A 14,881-nucleotide genomic window follows, 5' to 3' on the forward strand; every position below is an offset into this window, starting at 1 on the left:
TGTTTCATGCAAAAGTAGTGTTATGGGTTAAGTAGCATCTCTCCGAAGTTCATACGCTGAAGTCCTAACCTCCAGTACTTCAGAACGTGACTTTGTTTGGAAATAGGGTCATTGCAGATGTAATTAGTTGACAAGCGAGCATACTGGAGTAGGGTAGACCCCCATTCTGGTATGATTGGCATACTTATACGTGGGGGAAATTTGGATACAGACACACACACAGGGATAACGCTGCGTGAACAGGAAGACAGAGACCGGGGTGATGCTTCTACAAGCCAAGGAATGGCAAAGATGGCCAGCAAACCAGCGGAAGCCGGGAGAGAGGTCTGGAACAGATTCTCCCTCACGGCCAGGGACGGAAGCAACCCTGCTGACACCCTGATCTCAGACCTCTATTCTCCGGAACTGTGAGACAAAAAATGTCTGTTGTTTAGGCCACCCAGCTTGTGATATTCGGCTCCTGCAGCCCTAGCAAACTAATACAGCTAGTAACTAGGTGTTAATAGGTGTTTCATGGGGGAATTTGTAAAAAAATTCTAGAGTCACTGCCTCTTTCCTGAAACTTCTTTCTTGGTTTCTTGCCCTCTCTGGGTTTCCTTTTCCCCAGTCACCAGTTGCTGAATCCTCTTTCTCTTCCTGACCCTTAAACAGGGTGGTGTCCCAGGATTCAGGCTGCAGGCTTCTGGTGTGTCTATCCTTGCTCTCTAACTAAACTCACTCAGTACCATATCTTTGAATACCTGCTCCCTCCCAAATATATATCTCAGTGCTGACCTCACCCCAGTTCCAAACTTGTGTGTATGTTGACCCACCTAATCTTTCCACTTGTATGTCACTGAGTGTCTCAAGCTGAACTCACCTGACATGGAGTTCTGACCTGCAAACCAATTTCAGTTTTGGTCCCCTCCATCCCCCCTGCTGGATTGCTTAGGCCAACAGACTTCAGAAGCATCCTCGGTGCCTCCCTTTCTCTTACAATTTACTTCCAATTCGTTGGAAAATTTCATTCCTCCAGCTTCAAAGTATATTATAAATTGAAACCACTTTCGACACCTTTTCCACCATCACCAGCTTCTGTTGTCTGTCTGATTCAGTTCTTGCCCCCGACCCCCCCGTCTGCTCCTCACACGGCAGCGGGAGTGATGTTCCTGTAATAAACATCAAACACCGGAGGAGTCGCTCCGCTGCTCAGATTCATCCAAAGGCTTCCCGTGACAGTCAGAATAAGATGCGAAGCCCTTACTGTGTTGTGCAAAGCCTGACGCGACCTCTCTGATGCTGTTTCCCGCTCAGCCCCCGCCAGCTCTCCCCCAGCCACGCTGGCCTCTTTTTAGTCCTTAAACTCAGCAGGACCGCGGGGCCTTTCTTGTCCTTCCCGAGGGCACTTACACGGCTCACACCTTCACTTCGTTCAGGGCACCACTCAAGGGCAGCTTCCCAGAAACCTCTTCCCTGACACCATATATAAAGTAACACCTTCTACTCTTGTCTCCTCAAGCAGCTTTCTGGAAAATAGCACTTATATTTTTTATAGAACTTATGTTTATATTTTAGGCTTAGTTAGTCATTAGTTTACCGTCTTTCTTTCCCACAGGAGAAAGTAAGTTCCACGTGAGTGGAAAATTGGTGGTGTTAGAATTTTCTCAGGGGACAACAAACTGTTTCAAACCTAAGAGTTAAGAATGGTTTTTACATTTTTTAGTGTTGTGTCAAACAAACAAGCAAACACAAACAAGATTCAAGATTCATGACAGAGGGTGTATGTGACTGACAAAGCCTAAAATATTTGTCATCTGACCTTTTACAGAAAAAAATATTTCCAAGCCCAAGACCTACTGAGCATTCAATAATCATTTATAATAATAATTATTATATTTATTATATATTTTATATACATTAAAATATATCAAAAGCTTTGAGAAATCCTGAAATAATTCAATTCCAAGCTTTTAATAGGCTGATTTTTATTGTGGATTTTGGTACCGCGGGGTTCTCAAATGTATTAATCTATGTTTCATGGCATGCTTATTAACCTCTCCTAGAACAGTAATATTTCTCAGAAGAAACTTAGAAAATGCTGTTTAAAATGTTAACCAGGAATGTAAACAATAGCCTACAAGTGATTACCATGAAGATAAGTCACCAAAACTCTTCCAGCAGCTAGCAAGAAACCTATTGGTGAGGGTCAGGCTGGGCCCCTGGGCTGAAGGCGCCCGGCCCTCCCGCACTCAGCGTTCAGCGGGAGAACACCACTCTGTGCAAAACACACGGTGTCGCTTGTGAAATATTTTCTGCCACTGAGGGCACAATCCTTACAGCGCCAGAGAAAGTACCCTGTTTGTCCAGGCCAAACCTGGTAGGAAGTGACCGTAATACTCAGTCTGCAGCGGTCTTCGTTGCTTCTCGGGCCAGTCGCTTGGAAGCCCCCCCTGCTCCCTCGGGCCACATTCCTGGTGTGTTAGCTTCCAGCCTCCTTGTTCGCCACCAAATCAGTGACTACCTTCTCTGGGTCATCAGTGAAGTGCAGTAGATAAGTTCTCACGGAGCATCGATCGCAGCAGTAAAACCCGCAAATCATGGCCGGTTTCTGCTCATCTCACCCGTAGATTCAGCAATTTTTAATAACTCATGAGGTGGTGAGCTGCAAATACAAGCTGCCAGAAAGGCACAATTCGTGGCCTCAGGAGGCTCACGATCTGTGGTGAGCGGAAGACATTTTTATAAGTACCTGAAGTTCTGGTCTGCAGCTGTGTGACCAGGCGCCCCTGGGCTCCTCAGCCAGTTCCAAGGGCACCATGAAATATTTTTAAAAATTCAAGGGAAAGGCAGATGCTGAACTTTTTTTTTGGACTGTGCCAAAACTACTACCTCAAAGTACTTCTCAATTTCAGCATTACACCTGCTACGTTCCTCCCAGGGACGTCAGACCTTGCTCAGCTGCGATGTCAAGAGCCACACAGGAAATCGCTGTGGAGCAGAAAGCGAGGGTGCCTGTGTCCCATCTGATTCCCAGATTTGAGAAGTTGTTCAGTGCCCAGTAGGCACATACTTCCCATTAGTCAGTAATTGGGTTATTTAAAAGTTAAAAAGTATTACTTTTTCTTTCAATTTGTACATGTTATTTTTCACATGGTTACTATGTTGTTAGGGCAGAGATAACTTAAGTTATTAAGACCTAATAACCAAAACTGTTAGGCATTTCTTTTGGTCCAGGGTGCCATAGAAATAATTATGAGGCATTAAGAGCTCCATGAATTGAGTCACTTCTGAACTAAGTTACAATGAGTGAAGACGTCCACAGAGGTACGTTCATGTGTGGAGAACACAAAGGAGGGAGAGATTGATTTGCCTTGTGAGATGGGTTTGGAGGGCATCTGGGGGAAGGCTAAGCAGGGGTATGACAATTGAACGATCCCTTGAGGCACGTGTGGGATTTTATCAGGTGAAAAGTTAGGGAGTGATAAGAAAAGGCAGTTCGTGATGTTGTTACTGCCAGTCATTCCAACATTTCACTAAACTCTTCCTTCAGCCTTTATTTAGTGGGCTTTACCAAAGCAACATTTTCTCGCTTGGTTGTTCTCCTGATATGACGCTTCATTTCCAAGTGTGACTCTCTTTTTCCAAAGTCACCATACCACCTTATTTCAGAGGTCTCACAGCTCCACAAACCAACACTAAGACAGGCAGGTGTCTCCCCTGCCTGAAAGACACCCCCAGCCAAACGATTTCTCAATCTCTTCTCCGGTGCCCACAAAACCTCCCTCTTCCTGGTGGCTTGACCACGGGTAGGGCTGAGAAGAAAACGATGTCATAAAACTGATTCACAGCAAAAGAGGAGTTATTTAAAGGCACCCTCTTATCCTCCCAAGGCTAGTCAAATTCTAAAACAGGACTCATGTCAACACAACTGAATTTCTAATCTGTGGTATTTCATTCTCTGTGGAGAAAACCCTGCTGAGAGGAGGGGTTTGTTTTTGTTGTAGATTTTCCAGCTTTGTTGCCATGGAGGGTTGAATCTACCCCAGAGATTGTATCCTTTTAGCCAACACAGGACCCTTTTCTTTTGTACCCTCCCTCATCGTTTCAAGTAAACCCCTCAAAGTTACTCTCATCATCCGTTCTCTTCCGAAGGTGTCACACGGGCAAGCCTAGGAACAAAACGTCTCCAGAGGATTCACCGGAGAGCTGACAACTTTTGGCTTGTGATTCTTTTAACTCTTAAACTTTTCCTCAGTGTGCGATGACACATTTACCCAGTATAAGTTTAGTTGTGGAAAACCACGTCCTAAATTGTGATTCTCAGTGCCTGTTCTGAGAGAGCTCTCTATACTCCCAAGAAGAATAAAGTAAGGGCATTAGGGATGGAAAAGCCAGCTCTAGGATGAAACTCGAAGGTGGCTAGAGCCCCTTACCCAGTGTTCTCACAACGCTGTCTCCCTCTTTCCTCATCACTCCCAAGCACCCAGGACAGCTGAGCATTGCTCTCATGGTAAGTGCAGATACTGCCGTGAGGGCCTTTTATGTGCAAATTCATTTAATCCTCATAATAATCAATGAAGTGAGTATGGCTATCCTCATTTTCCGGAATAGGGTCACACAACTGGTAGGTCATGGAGTTGAGATTTGCACACAAGCTGCCTGGCCTGAAGGCCACGTGCTTCATCACTGTGTCACTCTGCACCGGTCCAGAGCTCTGAAGCTATGCCGTGCTGTATAAGTCACTAGTCACATGTGACGATTTAAATTAAAATTAATTAAAATAAAATAAAGCTTCATTTTCTCAGGTACACTAGCCACAGTTCAAATCTTCGGATTTAAATTGACTGTTTTTCTTTAATACTCCTTCCAACGCGTATTAAATAATAGACCAGCTAACTACTAGCTTAAGATATAGGAACATATTAGTGAAGGATAATGACCTATTATGTCACCTGTTCCAGAAAACATATTTGAATTATGATAAAAATTTTAACATCTTACCCATAAAATAACTAACAGGGATTGCTTCCTACTCTGGCTGTGCACCTGGCTAGGCCTGTGAGTGGGATCAAGTTGTGATGTTATGTTATTGCTCGTTTGAGCAATCTGACATTTCAAATGATGGCCCATGTCCCGGTCTCACCTAGACAAGGACATGTGCCTTCAGGTTAGCGCCTTTGAATTGAAAAAGAAGAGACGCCTTGAAGTACTATTAATGTTCCAGCTCATATCTTGTTGATAAAGCACACTCGCTTCAATTATGGCTTATTTCACTGCAGTTATATTTTTCTATGGTTGATAACTTCAAATGGTATTTTGTAAGTGTTTCTAGGTGTGAAACCAACAGTTCTTATGTGCATTTGGTGAGTATATGTCTAGCAACATTTTAAGTAATAATAAATAAAAAGCCTAAAGGAAACCTTTAAAATCTTTATACAATCTCTCGGTCAGAAAGAATAGAGATCTGAGGCTTTGGGAGAAATTGTTTCTCAGAGATGCTAACCGTCCATCACGCCATTAGTAAAACAACAATTCCAACGCCCTTTGTCATCTAAAAACAAAAGTCCTTCCCTTATATTCTTACTTATTTTAATCTATTATGTCATGAGAAAGGATTGTCTAATGCTAATCAAATGTCGGTATTTAAGCTTCATTATCAATCCTGATGAAAATCTCCTTTAATATTTTTCCTAACATGCTTTTTTAATTTCAGTTTTCATAGGAGGTCACGAGACATATTAATTAAAGAAATGAACCTTTAACTATCAGAAAACAATGGCATTTATAATAGAAACTATAAAATTTTAACAATTTGCTGTGGTTTCTTCTGAAATACCAAGAAATAGTTGTTTATCCATATATTCTTTCAATATGAAATCTATTTAGTTCCATTTTATTTATTTTAAACTGGTAATCTATGCATCGTATAATAACAAGCCTATCTAAGTACAATGATTTATTTCCTTAAGGTATTTTAGCAACAAGAGAACAGTAATAATATTAGCGGCAAGCTTTTCTGGGTTTCGCCATGTGTATACCAAGCGCTTTGTGTACATGACCTCATTTAATCCTTACAAGAAGCCCAGTAGTTAGACTTTTTATTTCACTCATTTATTGGAGAAGAATTTTAAGGAAATGAAGGTAAATAAATAGTTTAAAGTCACATGACTGGTAAGCAAAGCAACTACAGTTTTTTGTGTTTTTTTTATTAATTATTTATTTATGGCTGTGTTGGGTCTTCGTTTCTGTGCGAGGGCTTTCTCTAGTTGCGGTGAGTGGGGGCCACTCTTCATCGCGGTGCGTGGGCCTCTCACTATCGTGGCCTCTCCTGTTGCGGAGCACAGGCTCCAGATGCGCAGGCTCAGTAGTTGTGGCTCACGGGCCTAGTCGCTCCGCGGCATGTGGGATCTTCCCAGACCAGGGCTCGAACCCGTGTCCCCTGCATTGGCAGGCAGATTCTCAACCACTGCGCCACCAGGGAAGCCCCAGCAACTACAGTTTCATCAAGAACTGCACACGTCAACACTGTGTGTTCTGTGAGACCGTGTAATGCACGGAACACGCAGATGTGAATTAAGGCGGATTTTGTACTCAAGAAACATATGGTCTTGTGGACACCTGATAGCCACATAAAAAATAGAAACATAAATCCTAAGACTATTAGAAGGTGAGATAACCCACCTTCTTCTGATGGAACACAGGAGACCAGCTTTACGGTTGAGGAAACAAAAAGCCTCGAACTTTGTGGAGTCATTTGGCCTCATTCAAAAGATTTTTTTCCATCCTTGTGAAACTCATGTTCTGTAATGTTCTTGCCCTCTTTCTTGCCCTTTCATTTTCTTAGCCATAAAGTACAGATGATCCAGAACAATTATTCTGGTGGAAATGATTCCAGCCAGAAAGTGGAATTATCTCGTGGCGAATTTGGAAAGAACCAGCAGGGCACGCTGAGTCCTCAGCACTCTGTTGTCTCCTGTGAGCCTCTTGCAGGGAGCAGTTCTTGCACTTCATCCCCCCAGGGCCGGGGGAAGTGGGTGGGGGGGACCGGCCTCAGCTAGTGTTGGCAGGGCTGGGTTGGCAGCGAGCTTACTGCTCAGGTCACGTAGCAGGACCGTGTGATGCGCAGACCTTGACTCACGCCACCCAAGTAGGTCTCTCTTAATAACAAAAATAATTTTTGGTCAGAATCAGATGAGGAAAAAGGTTGATATCCCCCTTTAGATAATCAAACACTACCTACTGCTATTTCATACCCTTATCATTTTTTTTTCACATTTTAAAATTTTATCTTTTTCTTTTTTAAGAAAGTCATATTCTGTTTAAACATCTTTAGGGTATGAGGTGCCTCTGTTATTTAGTTTAGTCTTGTAGTTCTTAAGAGGTTTGCAGGTGCATCAGGAAGAAGTTCCCCAGGGATGAGTACATGTAGAATTATTAGGACATTTATTTCCAGTCAAGGGAGGAAAGCAAGTTTAAGAGGCGTCTGTATAAATTAGCCTCGGGTTCTGGAGTTCTGAGTCAAACAGGAGTCTGTGAAGTTCACCCATGTGTTCTAGAGTTCGAAGGGCTTACAGTGTGCTGTCATCAAGGAGATTTTGATTTGGGAACTGGCGTTGGATAGGGAAAAAGTACCCACCACCTTCTACAGCATTTTTTTTCATTGTTACACACACCAATGGTGTCATCTGTGCTGGTGCACCCTCCGTCTTTGCACACCCCTTGCAGAAGAATACATTGTTTTTGTCCTGGAATAAGGCCAGTCCTTGCTGCAGAGAAAGAGATGCAACAACCTCGTTAATTCACCATCAAATTATTGGTAATGTACGTAAAGCAATAAATTTACAGAAGAATGGCTTTGAGATAGAATAAATGATATTACCTATATGAAAAAAATCACTTAGGCAAAAGAAGTGGCTTTTTGGAGGAGGGGTGCTAAGAGTGTGGGACTATACACTTCTTAGAGAGGGCAGGCTGGTTTCTAGAAGCTTTTAGAGAGCTGTCCTTATCAAGGGCGGTACATGTTGAACCGTGTGGGGTGCTTTGTTGTCACCATGACTGGGGAGATGTCCTTGGCGTTGGTGGGTAAGGCTCAGGGTTGGTGGATTTCCCACCCAGTGAACTGTCCTGCCCCGAATGCCAGTAACGCCTGCACTGAGACAGACTACTTCAGCGGAAGTATCCACCCTCTGCCCCCTCGCCTGTGCTAAGCTCCGCGTCCATGTTTACAGCATCCTTACCGTATGGCACCTGTCCTCATCTTCATCTCCTCTTGTGGAAAGTCTAGCCATCCCTCAGATTTCACCTTACCTAATTCCCCCATTTCAGGACTGTGCAGGAGCGGGATTTTCTGTGTTCTTCAATGCCCCTTATATGCAGATACATGGAGAGAATTTCCCTCAGAGCTGAAAGGTGCTTTTCCTTAAACACACCCATATGTTTTCCCGTTTCATTGGGCTGCTGAAAAGCACATAACTGAGGGTGTGCTTCAGCACCGTTCCCTTGCACCCCAGCATCCTTCCTCCGGCGTCTCCAGCACAGCCAAGGGTCCTTTTCCCCGTGGGTCATGGTGGCCAGTAATAGGGATTCGCTGGCTCCTGAGCCATCCTATTAACTCACTGTGTCCCGTTTTGTCTTTACTGTCCGGTAATACACTAACCCTGACTGGCTGGCTTCTTTGGTCCCTAACTTCTACCACTTAACCGAGAGTTTGAGCCCTTTGGGGCTCTGAATCTTTGTTTGGGGGGGGACGGTATTTAAACCAGGCCGTCATTATTATCTCATCGTCCCGTAGAAAAATATCCACAGCCAGACACACCAGCGCAGCCTCTTGTCACTGAATTTTCAGAACCTGTGCGAGTCTGTGTTCTCCCCCTGCTGGAGGATCTGACTCTCAGGCTAGCGATCCGTGGGCTCGGGGCCTCGTGTGGCAAGAGAACGGCATGGTGGGGAGCTGATCAGCACCCTGTGGTGCCGCCTCTGCTCTGCCGGCTCCGGAGGCTGGAGCGTCTGCCTTTCAGGGAGAGCGCCGAGGGGCTCGCCGCTCTCGGGGGCGGGGCCGAGGGTCCCGCCGCTCTCGGGGGCGGGGCCGAGGGTCCCGCCGCTCTCCGGGGCGGGGCCGAGGGTCCCGCCGCTCTCGGGGGCGGGGCCGAGGGTCCCGCCGCTCTCCGGGACGGGGCCGAGGGTCCCGCCGCTCTCGGGGGCGGGGCCGAGGGTCCCGCCGCTCTCGGGGGCGGGGCCGAGGGTGACCCCACCCCACGCCTGCCTACACAGAGTGCAGGCTCCTACCCAGCAGCGCAGCAGTCCTCTTACCAGCTGTCGGTCTCTCCCCCGATAACCTCCCCCACGCACTTAGTGTAACATTTGGTGAGACCTTCAGGTTTTCTAACGAAGCTAAAATCAAGGGTTTTTAATATCGGGCAAGGCATAGTGAGAGGCAGAGTATGTTTCAAGGACGCATCTGGGTGTGAACATAGAGGCGTCCCACGCGGTGCATCTCCACGTGCCAAAGTAAGGTATCGTGACCTTTCCGTGTGCCTGCAACATATTCTCTTCCGAACACACCTGGCCATTGAGAGTTTTTCCCTCCTGTGCAAGATTACAGGATCTTTGTTTAATCCATCCTCTTGGCATAACTGATTTGGGAGAAACCAAGGAGGACTGATCTGGAGGAAGGGGTCGTCATGACTTGAAAGGCGTGATGCCTCCAAAGGGCTCTTGTCAGGTTCGCGGGGAGCCCAGCTCTGCTACCAGCGCCAGTGACCTCCGGCTCTTCACTTTTCCTTTCTTTCTTTTTTTCTTTACTGTGGTAAGAACACTAAACATGAGATCTCCACTCTGACATTTCTAAGTACACAACGTGGTACCACTATCCAGAGGCACAAGTCTGCCCAGCAGATCTCGAGAATTCCTTCATCTTGTAGAAGTGAAACTTGAAGCCCATCCGACGACAACTCCCCATTTCTCCCTTCCCCCAGCCCCTGGAAACCGCTATTCTGCTCCAGGTGTCCACGAGTTTGACTATTTTTAGACGCCTCAGGTAAGGGCAATCATGCAGTCTTTACCTTCTTGGACTGGCTGACTTCACTTAGCATCCTGTCCTCCAGATTCACCTTCCAGATTAGTTTTGAAGCAGAGTTTGTTGTGCATCTTTGTCTACCTGTCCCACATCTGTCGTCCTGGACCCTGCCGGTTTTTGCCTGTGAATTGTGAGTCCTTCATACCTTCAGTGATGCACTTTCCTCACCACCTTTGCTGGTTTTGTCTTATACTTTGGTATCCTACTTTAATGGTGTCTGAATCATGGTGCCTAGAGGGTAGGAACTTCCTTTGGAACACTGTAGAAAGGGCCTAATCCAAAGGATGACAGAGATTTCAGACAGTGCATATTTTCAAGTCTAAGCATGATTATGACTTAGAGAATCCACCTAGATAGATCAGACTTATTTACCTTTGCATCACAGAAATTATCAGATTGAAAGGTTAGGAATTTTGATTTCCTAATTTCTCATGATTATTATTGATACCGTCTATCTATTTCCACACAGTCGCTGGTGGTTTCTCAGCCTTCATTCTATGTGTGTACCTCAAAGAGTGATTATCTCAAGATTAGAAAAGAAGGAAGCTACTCTAAACTTGAAACTCCTTCTGTGGCAGAACCAGGAAGAGAAACTCTGAAGAAAGAATAGTGGAAGTAGTGAAACAAAATGGAAGACCTATCAGGCTCGTAGGCCGCCTAGAACCCGTAGATGATCCTACTTTGAGCATAAACCGAGCCCCACCCCTGGTGATGGAGATACTCGTGATCACCACTCCCGGCCCAAAGTCTAGTAGCCTTGCCCTCCCTGTTCTTGAAGTGTCCCTGCAGATTGAGCCTTGGTGCCATGCAGCTTTTACTGTGGCCTAATTCCATGAGATGCTTGGCACATTTTCTGGTAGAAACTAGTGCTCTCCTGCCGTGGCCTTCTTGCAGTTCCTTAAACACACTGTGGTTTCTTCTGCATCAGGGACATTGCACTGGCTTCTTCCTCTGCCAGGAGTGTTGAGGTCTCCTTGCAAGGGGTTCATCAATGAACACTTATCTTCCCGTTTTCAGCTCAAGAGGCATGCCTCAATGAACTTTTCCCGGATGTTGCAGATTGACAGTGACCGCATGTTTCAGGCACTCAGAATACTCTGTTCCTTTTCATTGTACTTATTAAAATTTATAATTTATAGATGCATTTGTAACCATTTGCCTAATGTCTGTCTTCTCTACTGTGGGAAGACAGTCTTCTTTTCATTCCCATTGTATCTTGGGTGTCTCACGCAGCCCATGGAAAGTAGCAGATGCTCAGTACACATTTCTTACCATTGAATGCTGTTAAATGTTCTTTGACCGCACACACATTTTCTGTCTCTTATTCCTTCTAAAACTTCTTGGCTCCAGCCTATTTTTGACTATTTGGCCCCCACTCTTGGATGTACAATTGTATTTATGGGTGTCCAGTCTCGTTATTACCATAGGAACTTCTCTAAACCTTAGGCCTAGATTTCTTGGAGTCCTGTTTTCCTGTCGGTTATTTCTGGCCTTTGCTCTAGGACAACCTTTTTCTTGAATTGTTTTCCACTCTAAGAATGAACCACTGCCATATCACTTTCCCACTATAATGGTGACTTTTGGCTCGATCTTTACTTCCAGAAGTATCCCTCCTTAACCTTAAAAAAAAAAGGCCCATAACATGGGGTATGACTCTGGATGGAGACAGTCATTTATGCTGAGTTAAATTTAGCTTAGGTGGTGGAAAGCAAGCATGAGCAAAAAAAAAAAAAAAAAAAAAAATTCACTCATCAACCATGCACACATAATTATCTTGAACCAAGTGCTTTCAGCAGTCTGATTATCACCATTATATGATTTTAAGAACAAAGATCAGGAAAATCTAAAGACTAGTGGAAGTCATCCCAATAATAATGCCAGAATGTTAAGCCGATTCAACATGCCTACCACAAACACTGAAGAAAAAAAATTTAGAGGTAAATGAAGTAACATGTTTCAAAGATATTGTAGCTTCCCAAAGAGGAAACTTGAAAATCTTCTTAGGTTCTTCAATGTCTAATTAGGGGATTTTGAGGTAAAAAGCCTGACAGAAATTAGGGTTACCACTTTATGGGCATACCTACACCCGAAGATCGCTGGAAACAATACTGACCCAGATTAAAAATACTTGGTTCCAGCTGCAGTGTTGCCACTACCTATGTGACCTCAGTGAAGTCATATTCTTTATGTGGACATGGATTCTCTTATCTGTAAAATTAAAGAATTAACCATTAAATTGCCTCTAATTTTAAGTCATTAACATCATATAATTTTACATTAGCTGTCACTACAAGTGTGTCTTCTTCTGACAGAATTGAGGGCCAGGTGAGAAGTACGTGAACTCCTTCAAGAGGGGGCAGCTGTACATCAGATAGATCCCAAGATATTCATAGATCAGGCAAAGATCAAACATTTCAACATACATGAATATCTTTGATTGTATTTGAAAGAATCTTATAGATGAATCAAGGAAGAGGGAGAGTTACCCAGACTTAATCTATGTTCAGTGAACATTGAGGGATGTTAACATCCTGACATCAACAGTGGAGAAAACAATCTTAGTTTTTACAAGGATCTGAATGAATCAGCCTGAAAATGGCCATGTTCCCTTTTCCCTTTAAGTCTACACTTTAATATTCCAACTTCTCCATCATGAGCACCAAGGATATAACTCAGGTTGTTAAAATGCTCCCTTCCTATTTTGCGTTATGCTTAAAATTTTGCCATTGACGTGCCGTCCCAAATCCATGCTTTTCCAAATTCCTCTGCTCCCTATTAATAACTTGATATAATTCTTTTTTGTTGAGCTCTGTATTATATGCCTAATTTCTACCATTCACAAATATTCCCTCACCAATAGACTACATCACTTCCATTCAGTAACCAAATCTGACCCAGTAGCTGCCATTTTCACTCTCCTTTTTGGAGGTGGGGGCCCTTGTAAAAGCTACTCGATTTGTATGCCGAGCCTGATGTCACATGTCAAAGCTTCTCCACTTCCACATCGGTTTGAGCCCCCTTTTCTAATCATGGAACTTTTGGAACTCATTTTCTGTTGATGGAAATCCTTGTCCCACTTCACAATTTTGGCCTCATCAGTTCTAAGGAAGATGATCATGTTGGACTTCTGCGTCCCTAAGACTGTGCATTAGGGTCTGAGTTAAGATGGCCACAGCATAATTACGCATCCGAATAGGTCTCCTAGGAAACCTATCTCTACAGTTATTCACCATCTTACCTTTTGGTATTATAGTCAAAGAGAGGAGGAGAACAGAAAGCAGTAAATGGAGTCTCATGGTTGAATGCCCGGTAGAGAAGTGAGTAATCAGGAATAGCGGGATTCAGGGCCTTTTATTTACTTCTGAGACTGAGGTTCCTTTTAGTCAGTGAAGCTTAACAAGTAAGAAAATAAAACAGCTTCCGCTGGAATATTTCCAAACCCTGAACTCCCTAAATTTGGTGACAAATTAACCTAACTACTGGAGACCAGATGGCTAATCCTGTACTTTTTCTGTGGGCTCTCAAATTTCTCAGAGGTCAGTATCTTTGGCCAGTCATCTCTTAAAGGGTCATAGTGTAATAGTGTAATAACATTGTGTAGCTTTAAGGTGTACAACATGTTGATGTGATACACTTATGTATTGCGGTGTGATTGCCACCACAGTGTTAGCTGACATCTCTATTAGGTCACATAATTATCATTTCTTTTGTGTAGCGAGAACAATTAAGTTGTAGTTTCCTATGACTTCGAGGTTTATCGTACAGTGTTGTTGACTATAATCACTATGTTGCCCATTAGATCTCCAGAACTTACTTATCTACTGGTTGTAAGTTTGTACCCTGAAACAGCATCTCCCCAATTCCCCCACTCCCAGCCCCTGGTAGCCACCATTCTACCCTCTGTTTTGATGAGTTTGGCTTTTTAGATTCCACATCAAAGTGAGATCACACACTATTTGTCTTTCTCTGTCAGACTCATCTCACTTAGCATAATGCCCTCCAGGTACTTCCATGCTGTTGCAAATGGCAGGATTTCAATTTTTTTCTCATGGCCGAATAATATTTCATTGTGTGTGTGTATATATATATATATATATATATATATATATATATATATATATATATATATATATATATATATATACACATACACACACACACACACACACACGATATCTTCTTTATCCATTCATCTGCTGATGGACACTTGGGTTGTTGTCATATCTTGGCTATTGTGAATAATGCTGGAATGATCACAGGAATGCAGATAATTCTTCAAGATCCTGATTTCATTTCCTTTGTATATATGCCCCAAAGTGGGATTGCTGGATCACAGGGTAACTCTATTTTTACTTTTTGAGGAACCTCCATGCTTTTCCACAGTGGCTGAACCATTTTACATCCCACCAACAGTGCACAAAGGTTCTCTTCTCCACATCCTCTCCAACACTTGTTATTTCTTGTCTTCTTGATGACAGCCATTGTAATAGGTGTGAAGTAATCTTTCATTGTGGTTTTGATCTGCATTTCCTGATGATTAGTGATGTTGAGACTCTTTTCATGTACCTGTTGGTCATTTGTATGTTTGGAAAAATCTGTTTAGTTCCTCTGTTCATTTTTTTTAAATTGGGTTATTTGGTTTTTGTTATTGAGTTGTATGAGTACTTTATATATTTATATATATTAACCCTTATCTGATATATCATTTACAAATATTTTCTCCCGTTGTGTAGATTTCCTTTTCATTTTTGTAGATTGTTTCTTTTGCTGTGCAGAGCTTTTTAGTTTGATGTAGTCCTGCTTGTTAATTTTTGCTTTTGTTGTTTT

The 14,881-nt window shown here is 43.4% G+C and overlaps 1 protein-coding gene across 1 annotated transcript; it reads right to left on the reverse strand.

Moving 5' to 3' along the window:
- Positions 1-7,563: 7,563 nt before the first annotated feature.
- LOC118887788 (beta-defensin 130B-like) lies at positions 7,564-13,350 on the reverse strand. Its single transcript, XM_036838563.1, has 2 exons — positions 13,293-13,350; positions 7,564-7,745 (listed from the first exon to the last, which is right to left on the reverse strand). The coding sequence occupies exons 1-2, from the start codon at positions 13,348-13,350 to the stop codon at positions 7,564-7,566; spliced, it is 240 nt and encodes a 79-aa protein (XP_036694458.1).
- Positions 13,351-14,881: the final 1,531 nt, after the last annotated feature.

This window comes from Balaenoptera musculus, chromosome 21 (genome assembly GCF_009873245.2).
Source record: "Balaenoptera musculus isolate JJ_BM4_2016_0621 chromosome 21, mBalMus1.pri.v3, whole genome shotgun sequence".
NCBI lineage: Eukaryota > Metazoa > Chordata > Mammalia > Artiodactyla > Balaenopteridae > Balaenoptera > Balaenoptera musculus.

Excerpts from the sequence above, each read along its gene's own strand:
- LOC118887788 (XM_036838563.1), bottom strand. The coding sequence starts at position 13,350 with ATGAGACTCCATTTACTGCTTTCTGTTCTCCTCCTCTCTTTGACTATA. Across the intron at positions 7,746-13,292 it reads TTTGACTATAATACCAAAAG|CAAGGACTGGCCTTATTCCA; the intron begins GTAAGATGGTGA and ends CTTTCTCTGCAG.